The following is a 21543-nucleotide window of genomic DNA, read 5'->3' on the forward strand; positions in this document are numbered from 1 at the left end:
AGCCTATCCTGTTTTAACTTCTGTGCACTGTATCCATCCCCGGGCCTGATGGAGACCCTCTCTGGTATGGTCAAAACGTTGGTATTTATTGCTATACGGCCATTTTTTTTTTTAATACAATTTTGGAAGAATCCGCAGAGGTTTTTTTTTATTTTTTATTTTAGAGTTTCTTTGTTGCCTCAAATTGTATTCCATGATTCATCGATTCCTACCTTCCCACCAGGATCTAAATACTCATGACTTCATTCGGTGACCTCATTCTACACACCGTCCACTCGCAGCATGGCTTTGTAACGGGAAGACGAAATAATTGCCTCCAGGATGAACGTTTTAAACGAGTTCGGACGTAAAGCATACATACAGGTGTCATTACACACGAGACGCCGCTCTGTCCGCACCGCGGTTTATGTATATCTATAATGAAGCTGAGTTTGGGCACAATAAAGACTTTTCAAATTAAGCTGCTTCTATTTATAATAATAATGATAGACCATGCCAAAGTCCCACAATGTAATTTAGATATAATGCTGTTTAGTCGGGAAGTGACCCGTTGCCTGCCCGGCCAGCAATGTGCCGCTCCCCTGGTCTGCAACGTGGCACCTGGGGTCCTTGCTTACCTGGTGGAGGTGTCCAAGGAAGGCCTGTGCTTGGGCAGATGAGATGGCGGCTCCCACAGGCAGTGATTGCTTCTGAAAGTCCAGGCCGTTTGTCTGTGTGCCTGCGCAGATGGCGGAGACGTTAGTTTCTCACCTTGCGAAGGAAGCCAACTTCTACTGATAGAACCTTAAGCACCAGGTGGTTTTACCGACACATTGTGTTTAACACCCCCCCCGGCAGCTTCTACGGGGCTCGTCACATCAGCCAATCCAGATAATCACTAAACGCACAAATACAAAAAAAAAAAAAAATATTCCTGGATGTTTTTCCTCCTTACCTGCATTGCCATCTCTATTCTCTGTTGATTTACTGCTTTCTGACGGATTGTTCATTCTTGCATCTAAAACGGAAAAAGAAAAAAAGAAGATTATGAAGCACATTCCCTGTACGCCGTACTTCATTTTGCGGAAGGCCGTTTTCAGGTGAATGCCCACAAAAAAAAAACCTAAAACGCACCAAAGAGTTTTGGGAATCATCCCAAATTAAATTTAAGATGACGGAGCGACGCCGTCGCGGTACCGACAAAGTACCTGAACTAGTACACCGGCAGAATAAAAAAAAAAAAAAAAAAAAAAAAATAATTTTATTTAAAAAAAAATATATATAATTTTATTTAAAAAAAAAATATATATAATTTTATTTAAAAAAAATATATATAATTTTATTTAAAAAAAATATATATAATTTTATTAAAAAAAAAAATATATAATATATAAAAAAATATATAAATGAGCTATGTATATAAATATATATATATCATGTATATAAATATATCCACAAGCAGAAAACACATTATAATAATGATTAATCCTCATGACGTTATTATGTTAAATGTCAATTCAGTAGACAAAAAATAAATATATAAAAACATATAGAATTCAAAAGAATAAAAAATATAAAATAATGAATTGTGTTTTAGTTACAGAAACTTTTGTCCGCTAGAAAATGCGCAACAGAGGTTTTCCAGACGGATTCATAAAAACTTTACTCCTGTACAGAAAATACTGAGCCCCGGGCTGTTATACGTCAATCACCCAGAATGCCCGGTGCCGGGTGACACCGAACGGTCCTGTGGCGGACTTTAATCAGGGAATACGTAGCGCTCGGGGGGCCGAGGGGCGCTACACGGATGATATTTGTCTGACTGCTCCCCAACAAATTGCTGTCTGATAAGGGACAACCGCGAGACAATTTCTCCTCAATTAGGGACCTCGTTACAATGAAAAAAAATCTATCCTTCACTAAATAAATGACAGGAAACCTGTCTGCCCTTAGGAAATGTCACCCGTGCAGCAAACGTGCATTATAATAATTCTCAATCATCTCCGAGAGGCCTGGAGAGAAGACGTCGGGACTCCGTGTCCTTTAGTAAAGCGAGGCCATAGAGGTATTTATTTCTCTCGGCAGGGATCGGTGAGAAAATCGCTTGTTTTACCGATTGCTCTGGGATTTATTCACTAAAAGGGAGTTGTGCTTCACTTCACTATTCATCATTAAGGGCCGACACCGGCAGGGTTCTCCAGGACGAAGAAGTCGGCCATGTATGATGTATCAATTCGTGGGCGAGCACGGAAGAATTCTCACTGATTTAACCATACATTACACAGGGCCATTCAAGCTCTTTCTGCAACAGAAGCTTGCCGGGGATGGACCCTCACAATGTATAGTGACAACTCTCCTTTTAGTGATCCGATCTCATTGATTGCTAAAGGAGCTGCTCGCAAAAACTGCTCCCGGCACCAAGCGCCCCGGATCGGGCATCTGCACCGCTCTGGCACATTTGGGTGCTCCCAGTTACCCCCCGGTGGGGAGATTCAGGGCTGAGCTCTTCAAGGAGCTTCCTGGAGGGGCCAAAGCCAAGTGTTTCATAGAAGGACTTCAGAGAGAGAGTGAGTGTGCGTGTTATATAGTTTTGTAATAAAAAGTATAGCTAGGTAAAAATAAAACATGTCTATAAAAAAACATCTAGCCAGCTGTACATCACGGCTCCTAAGGGTTCCCCCAATCTAATGAACGCTGTATGAAGAATTATTACCATCGATGGACTTCATGGCAGATAAAAGTCATTGGTCCCATCCATCTCTTTATGCAGAAACGACTCAAATATTACTTAGCCCGTGGCATCCATGTGGCCAATTTAAAAGTGGTCTGAATGGGTGCCCTCTGGTTCTTTGTGTAGTCGAAGTGGTTGGCGTTGTACCCGTATTTTCTTCGTGACCAAGGTGTTCCATTCCTCTTACTAACAAGACCAATAACGGCCTCAGAATAGGCCCCTGCAGCCGCTGACTGACATTGAACACTTTATTGTCTACAATTATTTCCAAATTCCTCTCATTTAATGATTTTGCTAATGCAACCTCATTCAAGGTATTATTTGCACATTCATTTTCTTCCCCAAATGCGTAACTTCGCACTTATCAATATGAGACCTCATCTGCCACTTGGCTGCCCAGTTCTCCAAATCCTCCTGCAGGGAACTCATGTCCAGTTGAGACAGTTTTACCTATTTAATTTTGTCCCCATCTGCAAATACCGAGAGCACGGCTTTGACAACACACGAAATAGCAGGGCGCTTGGGACAAAATCCGGAGGAACTCCCCTCACCACTTATCCAGTTGGAGAACTTTCTATCTTTCGGTGTAAAGACCTTTCACATGCTCTACAGCGCTCCCATCTAGGACACTGAAGCAGTAGCCAATCGCAAATATGCTAGCAAACCAATGTTAAAACAGCATACATGTGATTGGTTGATGTTACTCCCATTAAGTAACTCCCCATTGGGAGTTCTACTGAGCGTGGAGAGGCATCAGCTGAGAAAGTAGCCTGATTTTCTAACAACTAAAGAACGCCTGGACCAATTTGCATGCATTAAATGCGATATGCACTTAAACATGAAAATAGAGCTGAAATGAGCTAAAAAATACCATGTAACCGACAGCCCGCTGGAAATCTGACGCCATAAAAAAGTTTTTATGATGTGTCACTAGTTTTTATTATTAATTTCTGAGTATCTGTATTAGCGTGAATCACAGAATCATTTCCGGTACTCGCGTTAGAACTGTAATCTTGTAACGACTCCTGAAAGTAGCAGATGTGGAGTGAAAAAAAAACCCTGTCCTATTCACAGAAATGTCATAACACTCTCAGTTACTTTATTATTCCACTTAAATTATAATTGCGCTCCCTGGTATACGAAACAAATACAACTTGGCACGTCTGTCACTTTATTCTTCTGAAAGGTTTAATCACATAAAAAACAAGAAAGCGTAAGCTTTTACCGTTTCTACGGCAATTACCAATCGGCGCCTACTTTTGTGTCACGTGTTTGCCACCAAAACGACAAGCGCGGCAAAAACTTATCTCAAGCATGGAAGGTTACCAGGAATGTTGCGTTTATTTACAAAAGGGTTAAATTGGGCAGAGTAGGTGAAAGTCTGAATTATATCAGGTGTATGGCAGGATCCACTGCATTTAACGAAGATACATTATACACACATTGCATAAGGAAAATCCCCAGCAAATGCGTGTGCGAGATATTACACTGGTGGCTGGGGGTTTCCAATATGGCGGCTTGGGAGTTGAGCGTGCATGAGTGCTTACTCAGACCGGCTGGTGCCACTGCATGAATCATCCGCAGAGCCCACCTACCAATTTAATGCCAACACTTAGATTATGGGGGGAAGGGATGAAGATTTGACACATCTCCGTTTCTTAGGCAGTTGGCAAATAAACGTGTCCTCCATAAGGGCCCACCTTGAAAGGTTGTGTTGACCACCGGCACAAATGTTCTAAAGGCCGAAAACTGGCCAGTCCTCTCCAATCCTGACGTCTGTGAAGTTTACCAAAGAGGCACCTCTTGGCTTGACCTCTAGAGGCAAACACTATGGAGAGAACGCACTTCATCCGTATGTTCTACGACGAAAGGTCCTTGGCCCAACACTGAAGGTCAATCTTCCCAGCCAGGGCCATACTGATTTAATGGAAGTCAAGTTTTTTCTTTTTGGCTTTCTAGGAAAATGCTGGTATGAACCGATCTGTCTCCATCTTCTACCCTTCCTAATGATCACTGCACTTTCCTCCCTAACCTGCCTAATTTCACGGAACATGAAATGAAGTAACGTAGCAGGAAGAATTTACAAGGACAGTCTGATGCCGCTCTACATCAGCATACATACATAGTAAGATTTTGGCTTTGACGATCGATACATTAACAGGAATTATTTTCTGATGTAAATTGAGAGACAAAATAAAAATGGCAAGATGAGTTTAATGTGCATTAGGTGTTACAGTCCGAGCGGATTTTGCTGCTGTTCTGGGAACCTGAAGGATTTATAGGAAATATTAGATGAAAGAGCTGTAGCCAAAAGTCAAGGAGTACAAATTACCCAATTTCTTGCCTGAGCACAAAACGTGAGCCACAGATTACATCCGATGCACATCACAAGATAATGTTTCTCTTCTCATATGAGACGCGTGCGTAATATTTATATATATTTCAATTCTCCAAATACATATTTTTATTTGTATATATAATGTATGGGGGACGTAGAGAGAGACGGGGAGGGGGATGTAGAAAGAGGTTGGGGAGACAGAGGGAGCGAGCGAGAATGGACGGGGAGAGGGGAGACCGAGAGAGAATGGACGGGGAGAGGGAGCGAGAGAGAATGGACGGGGAGAGGGGAGACCGAGCGAGAATGGACGGGGAGAGGGAGTGAGAGAGAATGGACGGGGAGAGGGGAGACCGAGCGAGAATGGAAAGGGAGAGGGGAGACTGAGCGAGAATGGACGGGGAGACCGAGCGAGAATGGACGGGGAGAGGGGAGACCGAGCGAGAATGGAAAGGGAAGAGGGGAGACTGAGCGAGAATGGACGGGAAGATGGGGGGGCGAGCGAGAATGGACGGGAAGAGGGGAGACCGAGCGAGAATGGACGGGGAGAGGGGAGACCGAGCGAGAATGGACGGGAAGGGGGGGGCGAGCGAGAATGGATGGGGAAAGAGAGAGAGGATGAGGAGAGGGGAGACAGAGAGAGGAAGGGGAGAGGCGAGAGAGAGGACGGGGAAAAACATTAAGTCTAGCGTTCCAAAAGTTTATATAAGTAGATACGCCGTTGAGCCTAATGCCTTCCTCATCAAAAAGAGAGACCCGCGAGTGGCTCTAGCTCTCTGAATAATCTGTTTGGTCAGCTCACCCACCTCTACAGCAGTTAGAAGGGATTTAGTCCACTGACCGGGGGGGGGGGTACCACCGATGGTTAAACTAAAGCTCCCCTGATGATCTGCCAGCAGCACAGATGACTGCGTCTCCATCAGAGCTGCAGTTCCACATCAGGTGAAAACAGGTCGACAATCCCTGCTGTAGCGTAATGGTCGTAAAATTTAGTTCTCGAGTGGATTACATAATCTCTGCCCCGATAACGCGTCTTAACTTCAGGGCTTTGAAGCAGAGAATATCGTTGGTTGAATTCCTGCAGCTCCGACGGTCATTTCTATTTTGCAAACCACGCCAGCCATCACCAGGTCACTGGGTCTCGCACGCGCCTCGTGTTGTATTTCGGAGGGGTTCCTATCTACCAAAAACGATAAAATCCCGCTCACTATGAGGGTGGTGAATTCAGAGGCAGCGGACTCGGATTCAAACGCCATTTAGTTTTCGCAAGACTGGTAATTATGATCGGCGGACCAAATGCTAATTTATTTTCTCTTTACCATGCTTGGCAATGAAGACTATTTGAGGTGATTGGGCTTTCTTTATATCACTGATTTGTAACGCGACTAATTTAAAGGGACACTGCAGTCATCATACGCACTTAAATACCATAGCAGGCGCCTTTACATTTTCATGAGGCTCCCTTTGCGGCCATTACGGGAGGTGGGGGTCTAATGAAACATGCGCAGAAAGCGCTCCCATTGATATCAATACAAAGACTTTGCTGCTGTTGATTGGCTGCTTCCAGCAGCCTATCAGTGGTGAGAATCGTTGGACCATGGAGTCAGTGCCGCCTTCTCTGCGGAATGTCACACTTTTGTAACTAAATTCAGCATAAGAACCAGGATTTTTGGTGTCGCCAAAAGCCTTCGCCTCAAACAATCCTTTAATCTCGTGCCGAGGTTCATTCGCTTGGTGTTCTCGATGTTTTGTGTACGCGGAATCGCGGAACCGCCAGACGGACTCCTCTCCTCCAGAACTCGCGGACCTCGTTTTATCCCATGCCGGTTATCAGGAAAGACGCACTCTCTTTCTAGATCATTGTGTCTATGCGGGTCACCCGACTTTTATTTATAAAAGCATTTACATTCAGGATTTCCACATACAACACGGCAAAAAGGATCACTTCAACACCAAAATCAAATCCTAGCAGCTGCAGCTCCAGAGATGCAGCATTCCAGTTGCTCCTCTCTCGGAGACTCGCAGCAGCCAATCACTGGCCTGAATGCTTTCCCCTGAAATAAATAGAACCCACCCACCCTTCACATGGGGGTCTCAACACAGGAACACAGAATCTGCCGGCAGATCAGGTGCCATCCCTCCCACCCAGCCAGCCGTTTCTCCTGCTGTAAAGACTCAAACCTTAATCAGTCGTTGGTCTCGTCTTAGATTCAGAAGCCGTATGTCTATCCCATGCATGTTTCATTCCCTCACTGTATTACCCTCTACCACCTCTGCTGGGAGGCTGTTCAATTTATCTACCACTAAGTGGACACTCCCCTGGAAATATCACACGAGTGCTTAATAGGTAAAACAAGGCAACACGCCATACTCATTAACGTTCCGATTTAAAAAACGCACCAACTAGAAACAGCACCTTGCATAAAGTCTGTTTTAAAATGGATATAGACGTCCAAGTCTGCCTCAAGGTCACAACAGACCCTAAAACCTAAAAGCATCTCTCCTTCCAACACCTGAATGCCATTTCCCACAACCGTACGCCATCGGCAGCACCGTCCTCAAACCGCTAGAACATCGGAGCAACCACCCAGCCCCACGCCGGCTGCCAAAATCAGTCCATCGCATTATTATCGCCATCTACGAGCTCAACGCAGACCCTCGCAGATGTTCTCTGCCTGGCGGAACAGTGGCACTGCGTCACAAGACAAGCGCGTGAGCAATGCAGTATTTTAGATCTGTTTTTTAACCAACGTGGCGCTGGATACATTCCATAATCCTGCCGTACTTTCTGAGAAAATAAATTTTATCAGGTGTGAAATCGGATCCAGAGACAGTGATGATCCAGAGACAGATCGTGTCTCTGGATCACAGGTAAGACGGTTCAGAAGAAGAAGAAGTCACGAAGGAACGTTGTGGAAAGTTGGGCACAAAATACCGCAGAACTTATGGCACTTTTTTTTTTATTTAACCCCTTAACGACAAAGCTCGTACATGTATGGGCTCACAACGCATTGTCATTAATAGGTTTAACCCCTTAAGGACAATGGGCAGTCCCTAAACCCATTGAAAACAATGCATTTTGAGCCCGTACATGTACGGGCTTTGTCATTAAGGGGTTAAGGACAACCTGTTGTCCTTAAGGGGTTAAGGAGCTTATATGTTGACAAATGTGCCAGATCACATACTCGTTTTGGAAAAAGTTCTACCGGGGTCCCCTGGGGCAGCCCCGCTGAGGCCAGATAAAGTCAGCCATACGCCGAGCACAACCTCAGCCGGGCTTACAGGTATTTACAGTATCGCCACCGGACGCTCCGCCGCTGCGCTCTACAATAGACACGGCGACAGACCTTCCTGGTGCGGAGACAGCAGGACCCGCGGCGTACGGAGACGGAGACGGAGACATGGATACATTCTTATAGAAAAGCGAAATTCCTCACCTTAACAGATTTATAAAACACCAGCGGACTTCGTTTTACTTTCGCAAACAAGCAGCCAAAACATACGCAAACGAGTAGATTCCACGCACGTCTCGTCTAAGGCACCGCTAAAGAGATCTCCAAACTACCGATTTCTAGCCGATTCAGTAAAATTCACACAGTCTGGTTTTTTTTAGGAAATAGCAACATTTATTAATACGATGACGAAAACAAAAATTTTAATCCTATCAAACACCAAAAAGAGAAAAAGGAAAAGAGAAAAAGGAAAAGAGAAAAAAAAAAGAAAAAGTAAAAGAGAAAAAAGAAAAAGGAAAAAAAAGAAAAAGGAAAGGAGAAAAAGGAAAAGAGAAAAAAGGGAAAAAGATAAAGGAAAAGAGAAAAAGGGAAAAAGGAACTTGGTGTTCTGCAGCCCCCGCCGCTCGCTTACAAGTGGAAGTCAAAGAGAGCGGATCAGCCAGAGGAGTGAAGCCCACTTCACGGCACATGCGATTAGCCTATGCACAGCCAGCCACGCACACCCCCCAATTTCCATATTAAACACTTAGAAGAGCAGAGGAATTACCCACCTAGCACATAGTCGCCGCAGTCCAGCATGATCTTAGGTGGCGAGCGTCACCCAGAATCCAAACCGGTGGAAGGAAGGATATCCCAAATAAAGGAGGCTACGGGGTTTTTTTGACAGCGCGGGGAAAGGGGGGAGACGAAGGAATGGATATTACGCGCTACACCATGGCAATCGCTAACCCAACAAGGAAAGTTGAGTTGCTCGGCGGAGCTTTAGTCTCTCCTGCTAGCGCGAACTGACATTGTCAAGGCAACTGAAGCGTGAAAAAGTTCCCCTTTCTGTAATAAAACAGAAACAAAGATTGCAGCTGGCAGTTTCCATAATGAAGCTTAATCAGTATGCGGCTGATTAGGGCCTTATGCAAATCTCGCCTCGTTAGCACAGCAGCCAGCACTTTGAAGTCCATGAGCAATTCATTTGCAGAGTACACTGAAAGCGCTCCCTGCATAATTTAAATCACGGCATAAATATTTATCAGCTCATTTGCATATTAATTGGTTAGCTCAAACATTCCATGCAGTATGGCAGCCAGGGAGGAAAGGGGGGTCCGGGGGGGGGTATTATCTCCGGAGTGCCAGCATAATAATTAAGGGAACAAAATGATTATTTTTTTTTCTTTCTGCACTGAATTGGCTTTTCTGACCTAACACGAGCAAAGTATTGTGACAGGAGGGATGAGATAGCATCAAGCGAGAAGGAGAACGGGTAAAAGGGAAGGTGCGTACAGTGTCATCCAGACAGAATACATCAAAGTTATATATTTTTAAGAACATAAGTTAAAAAATGTGTCAAACAAAGCCAAAATGGTAATTTAGGGATATGTGAGCTGTGATAAGCTACCGCAGGGTATGAACCCTAACATTACAGAAATACCTTGGAATTAAAAGGATTTTTTTTTAAGGAAAAAAGTTTTAACAACTCTTCATAACTTAATCTGTTATATAACCTATGATACCAAGCCAACATAGCAACAGAAAAAAAAAAAAATATACAAAAAAACCAAAAAATTAAAAAAAAAAATGTAAAAAAAATAATAAATTTAATAACTTAATCCATTATAAATGTATGATATCAAGCCAAAATAGTAACAGGAAAAAAAACCTAGAAAAAAATATTTAAAATCCCTAAAAATATATATATAAAAAATAAAAAAAAAAGTGGTAGCAGTCGGGAGTCCATGGATCAAAAAAAAAAAAAAAAAAAAAAAAAAAAAAGAAAAAAATAGGAACCAGTCAAAAAAAAAAGAAAAAACCCCACAAGTCTCCACATTCCATTCCCTGTTAATCCCCTCACAACAACAGTGACCAGAAGAACATGGTTATAGAGCAGCGTCCATGCTGCCTCTGTGAGCACAGACTCCGGGAGAAGAAGGAAAAAAAAGGACAAAAGATTACAATTAGAAAATTGGCCTTCAGAAAAATAAAGCACGGGTAGGCCAGATGGTTTGACACAAATCTCCGCATGTAACAAAGGGAAAATATTGCAATGGATGTTAACAAGTGGGCACAGAACTCACTAGAATTCACTTACTAAAGTTTGCTATGGATTGAGATTAACCTTTTTTGGGGGGGTCAAGATTAACACAATATGGCCAAACACGTGGCACAGAAGCTCTACTAGTGTGTGCCATGTACAACTGGGGGCCAAGACTGGGCAATAAACTTATATGTTATGAGCCAGGAAAATTTCAGGGATTGTTTTTATTTATTTATTTTTAACAAATAAAAAGAAAAAAAACTGGCATTTTACAATTTTGCACCAGAATTGCTCCTAATGCCTACTGTGAAAAGGAAGCGTTAAACGATTTAAAGATCTGTAAAGAAGGTTACAAACGATGATGAAAACATGTAAGAAAAGAGATTAGTAAGATTTCACTGTTTAGAAGATCCAGCCCATAAAATTGAAAAGCATTGCACTCCTTTGGAGACAAAAACTTCACTTCCGTTTATCCCGGGCAGTGCACCCGGGGACCGGTGAACCGGTTTGGAATATGCAGATGTAGGAATTAAACACGATTAAGTATTCATGAAAAACACGGCAGCTACGGGGAGAAATGGCAGCAAATGGATTACAGAAAGTCTCCGAAACTCTGTACAGTACTTCTAAAGCCCTTTATGGTAATGTCAGCTCCATATATGGTAATGTCAGCTCCATATATGGTAATATCAGCTCCATATATGGTAATGTCAGCTTCATATATGGTAATGTCAGGGGTCTCCCAGGAGCTCGGTGAACCCTTTATGGTAATGTCAGCTCCATATATGGTAATATCAGGGGTCTCCCAGGAGCTCGGTGAACCCTTTATGGTAATGTCAGCTCCATATATGGTAATATCAGGGGTCTCCCAGGAGCTCGGTGAACCCTTTATGGTAATGTCAGCTCCATATATGGTGATGCTTCCATCTTTTATATTATATTGGATATATATATATAACGCCATCATATTCCGCAGCCCTGCCCGACGGGACATTGCATTTGAATCGCAGAAGTGGCGAGGAAGGAGCGGCTCAAACGATCTCACATTAAGTAGCTTCAGCCTATTCAGAAGGCCGATACCCTCCGGGGTAGGACACTGCCAACACATAAAGGACTAATAGACTAATTAGTTCAAGATTGAGGAGCGACCATCAAGTTGCAAAAGACCAAGCGAAGCCTGCGAAAGTAGAGTGTAATTATGCAATCACGGAGCAGCTTGTTGTGGGGTCTCAATCTCACCCCCCACCGAGCCGGCCTGTAAGAGGCGATGCCGAGAGCCCGGCCTCCCGCTCCGCACCCTGTTGAGCTTACTGGGTTATGCAAAGTCTAATCAGCCCTCGGTGCAATCACATTAAAACCAAGAGCAATCAACGAAGCCGGGACTTGAAAGTTTGCCGCGACGCCGGCCCGGAGATCACCCCGTTTAGGCTCCCCGTACGGCAAAATCCACTCGCGGGAACGCTGCGGTGCCCTAATATTTTCCCAAACCCTTACCGAATAACGGTCATCACCGTTAAATCCTTTTATTAAAACCAGCCATAGTTTGTAACCGTTTGGGTGTCTGGTCTAGGACAGGAGGTATGCCATCTCAGGTAAGATCAGCTTGTAAATATATATATATATATTTTTTTAACTTTACTGAGAGGGCGGTAGGTAAGTGGAACAGCCACCCAGCAGAAGTGGTAGAGGGTAATACAGCAAGGGAATTTAAACACGCGTGGGGCGGGCCAAATGAGGCTGATCTGCCCGCAAATATACAAAATACATATATTTAGTAATCGTCCCCATCTGCATGCAGGGTGCACATGTATATTAACCACTTCATTCCACGATCACTCCCTGCAGGTGTAAGAAAGTAGGAGAGTTCAGGACAGGGGGGTAATTACGTACGCATGATTTCTCTATGGTAATTAAATTGTGTTTTGAGGTAAAATAGTCCCGTTTAAGCAAAAGGTCTGTAGAAGTCTGACAGCACACAGAACAGGCAATTTTGATAAAATGTATATATTTAGCAGTTCCACTTTAGGATCTTTTAAAAGGGACAATAATCCCCAATTAACATTGTTTTGGGACATTTTGTATTTGTTTTTTATTTTTTTAAAGATTTTAAGCATTTTTTTTTAGTTTTTTTCCCCATTAAGAGTTTTTGTTTCTACATGGTATTTGCTAAAATACTCGACCATAAAAATATATCGTATAGAACATTTTAGGATATGGGTTCATTTATTTAACCCCCGCAGAGCTGACCGACCCAGCCAGAAAATCCCAGGCAAGCCGAGACAAGACGTTCCATTTACACGTAACTCAATACGCATAATTACGTCATTGGGACAGAAAGTCACGATTCCTGTTTCACTATTTTGTCCTCCTACATTGCGCCAGCCATATAACGATATCACGAATCCTGTAACCTGCAGCATGGTAAGGCTTTATAGGCGCATAAATGGTCATTCTCCCTTCCGTTGGGGGGGGGGGGTTATTTCAGAAGGGTCTGGCATGGTTTAAAGGGACAGAGATAAGACAGGGGAGCTCCCCAATGACTGGGACCCCTGGGCGGACTGATAACCCCCAGAGCTTTAACATGATTAAAGTACCAGGCAGGGTGTACTACAAGCCAAGCGGACAACATGCGCGAAGAATTCTGCATCTAAAGGGGGAACTCATTAGCGTAAGGCCCATTCGCATGTCTGCCAGGAGCGAACATGCGCTTGGAGCCCTGGCTTTGTTTCCGCGCCGCACAGGTGGACGAGATCTGTATTTTTTTAGCAAGGTGGCCGTGTTTAACAGCCAATTTGGGCCCAGCCGGCGGCCGTTCCTCTCGCTCCGGCTGCGGAATGGTCTGTTTTGGAAGGGTCAGGCAGATGTTCCGAGCAGATGCCGCGTTCCCAGAGATCCGCTATCTCTCCTCTGCGGCCAAGCAGCTGCCGTGAAACGAGTGATTGTGCTGCCAGACGGCGAGATGTGCCTGGCACGGCGCGGAAAGGAAAAGGTGGCAGAATACGTATTCCTAGATCATCCAAGAAAAATAAATCACAGCCCCGTCGTGTTACTCGGAGATACAGCCAGGAAAATAATAATAAGTCTATAAAGTGTAAATTCTCCAGCCAGAAGTTATACGGTGGTTACAGAGTTAAAGGCGGTAGTCGTCGGCATCATATACTCACCGCCAAATGCGTACGGCGACCAAAACTTGCTTAGAATACCACAAGCAGCATCCTTATACATTTTTAACCCCCCCCCGTGATATTATGTTTAGTAAGGAAAACAGATGAAGAGCCGCATCGGTCCGGGAGAAGGAGAAGTCTTTAGTCGAAGGCGCTGGCTTTTATTCGGCCAACATGAAAAAGATGTCAGATAAGCTTCCAGGACCTCGGAGGTCTCTTGTGCCATCCGGAGACTTTGTTCCAGACTTCAGCAAAGCCCGAGACGTCTGAACGTTACAGGCAAAAGAAACGCTTTCATGTTCTGCATCGCCCAGGAAGGTGAAGCTCTGGGGCGTACGAACTCCCGCATCATTACCTGACTCGCGGAGGACTTCTACTTCCCACCTGGTGGAGGTGAGGTAATGTCACCCGTCACAAAGGAAGGGCACTAGTCCACCCAAAAATGACACCGTGACCTGCAGAGCCACCTACTGAACGAGAATTAAAATTAGAATTATAATTGTCGTGTCCTGTCCACCCATTGTACAGCGCCACAGAATTTGATGGCGCTATATAAAATAATAAATAATAATAAATTAAATAATTCAGGGAGAAGAATCTCAGGGCAGGACCAGCAAGCAGCAGCCTTCCCCCGGAGACGATTACGGTCAGGAAGCCTATTGACAAGAACGCTAATATTTATTTCACAAGAACGGAACGCTTATCGGGCGCGGAGCCGCGCAGAATCATCCCGTATTTCGGCGTTACATTTAAACAGCTCGGGGCATTTAGCGGAATCATTTCCAATCCGTGAACGAGAAAGACATTCCAAACCATTTCCACTCTATTTAAATCTCACGGCGCTATAGAGGGGGCATTACGTGGTGCCATCGCTTGCCAATCACGCCGATTAAGCCGAGGAACGGGACTGCTCACGTGAGCCAAGCGTCATCTCGCTGCTTGGCTTGTCTGTTGCTGTGAATAACTGCACAGCGATCTAATCGCGAGATAAAAATAAACACAGAATACAGACATCGCGGCTTTGCTGCTGTACGGTTGGAGCGTATGTATGCAGGAAGTTGTACCCTTTTATTGGGGGCAAAACAGGAAAAAAAAGGTAAATAAAAACTTTTCAGACACTTGAAGTCTCTTCAAGAGGTCTCAGTTGGGGCTGGACAGACCCTCTCGGAACCCATTTACTTGCATTGGATCAGGGTGCTGCCATCTTGGTAAAGGAATGTTCCGGAGCGATCACCGGCTGAGCGAAGAAAGGGATTGTTGGTCGTCTTCTAAGCGCATGTAACCCAATGACATGCCAGTCCATTGTCACTAAGTGTATGCATTTCCCTAACTTGTCTGACACACTGTTAAGGGGTTAATATATATATATATAAATTTTTAAACCCTACTGAAGCTTTACACCTGACCTAAACGTTCCAATAACTAATCCCCACCACACTAACTACACAATATAAATGAAAAAGTACATTAAAAAATTAACCCCTTAGTGTCAGGTAAAAAAGAAACATTGAGAAAGAAAGAACAGACAAAAGGTAGTGCTTAAAAGCACAGCCTTGGTCACGTGACAGTATCCGTGCTGGTGATTGGCTCTAGAAGCAATCAAATGCACTGAATCAATGGCATTTCTGGTACGTCATTGGTCAGGAAAGAGTTAAGACTGATTGTTCCTTACTTTCAGTACTTGGGCTGCTCCAATGATTTGGGATGAAAAGTCCATTTTAATGATTGCATTAAAGTTACTCATAAAAAAACAACATGTCTTGGCCTTTTTAAGAGCGGAAAGCGCATAATAAGAACGGCTAAGGAATCACACATTACACCTGTCGCGTTTCCTGCCCCAGGCATTCGGACTCCGTGGGGCCGGGTCACGTCAAACTCTGATCAAGCAACACGGACGGCTGCATTCCTGCTACCTGCCTCGGGCGGGCTTTAAATCTTAAAACCAAGCCGCAGGCTCTCTAGACGCTGCGGCTCTGAACGCGATGCTTCACGGCGGCGGGTACGCAAAGAGCAGCTACCATCACATCTCCGCACGCTGGGCGACACCATGGAAGGTGTAAGAGAGATGGTTTTTAGGTCACACGTTCTGACGAAGAACTCATTCGAATGGTTTTCAAAGATGCCCCGCTTTCAGGTCACGTCATCTGCTCGGTCTCGCTGGGAACGCTGACGGGCGTGAATGGAGAACATCCGCGACTGAAGCACACCCGACGATTCTTGCAAACATTTCTAATGCTCTTTGCATTGTCCCTTGTGTTAATGTTTCCTGGTTGGCCTGAAGGACTATAAAAAGAAGGAAACACCTCTCATTGGCCAATGTGTTTATTAAAGGTTGGGTGATTAAGACTGAGCCATTCTACAGTTCCCCACACGCAGTATGATAAGGAGTCGGGGGGTTTAGTAGATTGGGGCTCAGATAACAGAGCGAGAATCATACAGATGGCTGATATGCAGCTGCCTGAAAACATCATATTATGAGGCAAAAACTGATACTAGAATTTTTTTTAAAAAAGCCAGGAGTTCCCCTTTAACATCTGGTAAATTCTACCACTGAATATTCATTATATGCGGCATTAGAAACTACTTAAGTCAAATTGGGATTTTAATTTGTTTCAAAAAGGAAGGCGCCGCGAAATGCTCTAGCGATACGGAAACGCCACCTCGACACCGGCAGCGGATATCCCAGGGGGGGCAAACGGCTTGCCAGCCTTTCCGTACTGAGGAACGCAGAAAAGGTATCGACATAAAACTAATTTAAAAAAAAAAAAATAAAAAAATAAAAAAAAAAAAAAATAAATCGAAAAATATAGGAATTCACCATTTTGAATTTTGCAAAAGGATGAATGCCAACATCAAATACCAAATTTAACATTATTAGATAATTAACATTATTAGATTAAAAAAAAACGGTTTGTCCCTAAATTCTGTGTAAAGTGGTGAATATCAGTCTATTTTTTTTTTATTTTTTTTAGGGGGGACTAACGGAGTAAACCATGAGATAAGAACAGAGGATTTGAGGGCTCATAAGACCCATTCGGTCCGTCGGGGCTGCCAATCTCATCGTGATGCATATTCCTTTAAATGACCCATGATGTCACCTAAAGCGCGGTTACGCTGAAGGTCGAAGCGTTGGCCGACTACCCCTGTAAGAACGCAGCCCCTCGCAGCTCATTCCGGACAGATCTTGGATAGATCTCCGGGTTGCTTTGTTTCTTAGGAAATGTGCTTCTGTTCTTGTAATTTTCTTGAGTTTACTTGACGGACAGAAGGCTCTTGAAACTCTGCCATGAATGATTGATTTTATTCAAGCCGTGCCTTTGGAAGGGCCACTCGAGAGCATTAAATTTCTTGTTGTTGCACAATCCCTTTGTGGCGCTGGCCTTGGGTCATTCATAATGATAATAATAACTCATATCGAAGGCGGATTTTCATTTGCAGTTGCGTAGGCAAAACAATCTTTCCCATAAGGCTGGACTTTAACCCCCATTCTACCCCTACCGGGTTTCCCCATCGCGTATCAGAGAGGCACCCCCCCCATTGTGGTTGGTTCAGTGACAGCGATGGACCAGTACCTCTCCTGAAATTTAATTGAAAAGGTCGGTTTCCGTATCTTCTTGGAACAAAAGCTTTTTGTGTTTGCGGACTCTATCGCGGTTCGAGATTACGCTTTTTAAGTAATTACTTTCTTTCTCCTGAGGTCGCCGTTGATTTGAGAGCGATATCCCGATTCTGCGTCCTTCATGGCCTGCTAGTCCGTCTAGGAAGCTTCCCTGATCTCGCCCATGGCTGTATAGCACGACGTGTAATCTATTTAACGAGGAAACCTGCTACACGTAGAGGGCTATTGGGCACAAATGTATCTCTTTCCAGATCTCATCCGTTATGTTCGCTAAAAAGTTTTGTAGGCGATTCGCGGCGGGAAGGAAGCGGTTGTCCAAGCGCAAGCAGCATTCTACTCCTCAAAATGCTCGACTTCATTGAAAACGATTTCTCGTCAAGAGACGTTTAAATAAAAATCTTTTAAAATTCAAATATTTGTAGTTATCTGCCACAAACAACTACTTCCTGTCTCAAAAAAAAAAAAAAAAAAAAAAAAGACACTGCCTACTATTAAAAGACCCCAACATATTAACCGGACATTAATCCTGGTTACTATGCGACACTGGCAGTACTGATCGTTACCATAAACGCATGGTTTCATATCACATATTTAACAAAATATTAGAAGAAACCAAATTCCGCTGGCGTCATTTAAAAATTTAGGAGCCAAATTTAATTTGCCTTTGTTGCTTGTCCCAAAAACCAACCGTTTCAGTGACGGATTTGCCTTCGCTTTGGAGGAAATATTGTCCGTGTTGCTAGGGAATTTTTTTCCCCCCATTAAAAACGTTAGTTTTAGAACAAATTGTGCACCACGTTCTAAGCTGAAAAATAAAAAGATCCTTAACAATCTGCCTGCCACAGGGGTCAGCTCCACATTGAGAAAACGCGTCCGTGAAAGAAGAAGAGGAAAAAAAACAAAAAAACGAAGCCTACGGCACACTGGGGCCGTTCCGCTAATTACCAGAAATCCGAGGCTGCTGGATTCCTGTAGGCACCTGCTGCAGGGAATAGGAGGCGAAATAAAGCCACCGCCGGAAGGAGGACAGCAGAGGCCAGGCCACAGGAACCGCCAGAGAGGCCCCGGCACAAAGCGGGTCGCTGCAGAGACGACCTTAATAAAGAACGCGCATGCAGAACGCAAGCGGGTATCATCGCCTCGCCCATCCCCAATACAAAGACGTCGCTTGCCGGGGGCACTAAGTGCGTAAACAGGTTCAACAAACAGGCAGATATTACCCTGTGTTTAAGAAAAGCAGCCATATTTTGCCCAGCCGGCTGGTGGCTCAGACGTCCACCTTATAAGCGCTAGCATATTTACCAAACAGCTGACTTTTTGGAACTCGCCCAATGACCGCACCAATCGCTTCCACGGCGTCATGCGCGTATGGAGAGCGTGAGCTGCGGACTTGGTCCTCTCTCTCTCTCCGCAGCTAGCAAGGCGTATCTTGCAGATCTTAAGGATAAAAGTATCAAGATGAAAGTTTTGTTTGGCGAAGGTTTAACCTTCTGCCCCCGGCTGCTTACATGCGATAATAGATCTTGTAGGAACGTCTCGATTCGGACAGACAGGACACGCAGGGTACGGTCTGTAATTACGAGCTGCCGTCACCCGCAGGAGAGGCCTCTGCCGAAGGACTCTATGTAGCCAACCCTCTCGTTTCTTTTTCGGCGGTGGCTTCGACTTGTAGACCTCTTCCCGTGGTTTGCGCAGGGTAGGAAGGACGCATGGCGGAGAGCGTCAGAGAGAGAGAGGTTACGGAGATCTGGGCACATGAAACGAGCGTGGAAATTTACTCGAGGAGGTGTGGAACGAGAGCCTACTGTATTTACCATATGCGCGGGGCATGCGGATAACAATGGAAGCCATGTCGGGAGCGCCTTTGGTCAGAGCAGAACACGGCAGTCTAATAGGATCCCTTTGTTCTTCAAAAGGGTCTCCTCTCCCCTTTTGTGCTTCACTTAATTCATGGCATCTGAGCTGCTCTTGAACTTGACAAGCTCCGAGAAGAAAAAAAAAAAAAGAATGGGGGAGGGTATGAGGGGGGATAAAAGAAAGGGTCTTCAAATGAATTTCCACAGAATCGGAAGAAAAAAAGAAAAAAAAAAAAGTACTTCTTAAGCCGCTCTCGCTAAAGGCGCTGGACTTTCTGGAAGCCGGATACAGCGGCAGAATTTTGAAACTTATAAAAGTAAAACCAATTGTCTTCTCTCGGCGCTCGCATTAAACTAGAGCTCTACAGCCCGGCTATAATCTGGTCTCTGCCGCTCATCTTCAGACAGGACCGTAACCCTTCCAGTAACGAAACAAAAATGCTTTGCCATTACTGCATCACGACTGACAGAAAGATACTATATAACCGCACGTCTACATGGTTAATATAGAGTTAACGTTAATAAATCATGGCATGATAAAACAGGTTTCCGATATATTTTAAGATAAGGATATTTTTACGTGTTATGCACACATATGCAACAGACTGTGGGATAGGGAGGGAGCAGAGGTTAAAAAAAATAAATTAATAATAATTAGAATAATATTATAAAAACACATACACACACGTTTAATATTACATATAAAATGCAATCCAGCCGTGAAGATTTAGTGTGACCGGGGACGGCCATTGCTTGTTCCCTCAGGGAGCGCTACTCGGTATCAGAGAAAAAAAAAAAAAAAAGACATTGCCAAGTTTCAGTAAAATTAGCCCTTTACTGGTGAAAATCCTAGAAAGAAAAAGGACAATCGGTTAAAAGATATCATCTTTACCAAATGCCCTCTTTCTTTACTGGCTAACTGAACTGCAGATGTAGGCGACGGGGCGCAGGGCAGAGGCGGCGACGGGGCGCAGGGCAGAGGCGGCGGCGGGGCGCAGGGCAGAGACGGGGCGCAGGGCAGAGACGGGGCGCAGGGCAGAGGAGGCAGCGGGGCGCAGGGCAGAGGCGGCGGCGGGGCGCAGGGCAGAGGCGGGGCGCAGGGCAGAGGCGGGGCGCAGGGCAGAGGAGGCGGCGGGGCGCAGGGCAGAGGCGGCGGCGGGGCGCAGGGCAGAGGCGGCGGCGGCGGGGCGCAGGGCAGAGGCGGCGGCGGGGCGCAGGGCAGAGGCGGCGCGCAGAGGCGCAATAACTAGTAAACTAGTTTTTAAGAAATGGTGTCTCGTAACACACAATATACGCTCGAGTATTTATTACGCCGGTTATCGCGCCAGCCAGCGGAGTTTGATTGGGTCCGGTTATTTTCGCAGGATAACAATAATAATCTAAATTCTGTCCAGATTCATGCAACGGTCTCATGTCAAGCGAGGTTTACAAACCTGTGCCTTCCCAAGAGATATTTAATATGTTGCTACATCAGTAACTAAGTATAAAATACATTTGCATTGTAACTTTTTTCTTGTTACATGTTATCGGGGTCTGTTTACAGAGCCTTTGTACGTTGCCCGGCTATCACACTGGAGATTCGCTGTTCTTTGTCAACGGTGGTTATTTAAAACAGGGTCAAAAAGCAAGGAGAACCCGGGACAAAGCAAGCATGTCATACAGATGCAATGTCAACACCGATGACCTGCTTGGAGATGGGGGGTCACCCTGCCCCCAACTCAGCCAGTGACTTTCGGGAGGCATTGGGCCATCTGCTACAGGACAATCCCAGTAGGGGTTAGAACGGCCACAAAGGGCCACGGCGCAGCCTGACACTCAGAACAAATTCGCTTTCTAAAGGAAGAAAAACGGACAACGTGTGGGCGAGCGCTCCGGGGACACGTTTCGTATAAAGCGGCAATTCTTCAGCCATTGACAGGAGGACAATATAAGGGGGCCTGACCCCAAAGCCATTCATTCAGCCCTCCTCTAGTTGAAACAATTTGGAAATTACCTTCAGAAATCATAAATGTACACTTTTGATTCCATAAGTGGCAACGAATGCCACAGCAAAATATGAAATAAATAAATAAAAAAGCCAGGTAAGGATCTGGAGGGGGGGGGTATTATTTTTTGCGGGGGGGGGGGGGTAGTAGTTTTTAAGCCGTTACAAATTGCAGAGGTGTCTCTAAACAGATGGCCTGGCCCTCCATCTGGCGCTTGGATTGGATCGCATAACGTAAAATATCACTATTATTATCTGACATTTTGTCTTACTAGAAGAAATTGGGGGGGAAATGATGAACTTTGATAATATCACTGAGATCATTTTATCATTTCTACGGATAAACTATAAAGTTTGTATTCCACTTAGAAGACGACAAAAATAGACCTCAGCCGTA

The 21543-nt window shown here is 44.6% G+C and overlaps 1 protein-coding gene across 1 annotated transcript in view; it reads right to left on the reverse strand.

Moving 5' to 3' along the window:
* Positions 1 to 21543, reverse strand: part of POU2F1 (POU class 2 homeobox 1) — a 50714-nt gene that overhangs the window by 16598 nt on the left and 12573 nt on the right. Inside the window, exons 2-3 of the mRNA XM_053455492.1 lie at positions 935 to 997; positions 618 to 718 (exon numbers count right to left, since the gene is read on the reverse strand). Of these exons, the coding sequence (XP_053311467.1) occupies positions 618 to 718; positions 935 to 997 (164 nt within the window). The remainder of the gene's footprint in view (positions 1 to 617; positions 719 to 934; positions 998 to 21543) is intronic.

This window comes from Spea bombifrons, chromosome 2, assembly GCF_027358695.1.
Source record: "Spea bombifrons isolate aSpeBom1 chromosome 2, aSpeBom1.2.pri, whole genome shotgun sequence".
NCBI classification, from domain to species: Eukaryota; Metazoa; Chordata; class Amphibia; order Anura; family Pelobatidae; genus Spea; species Spea bombifrons.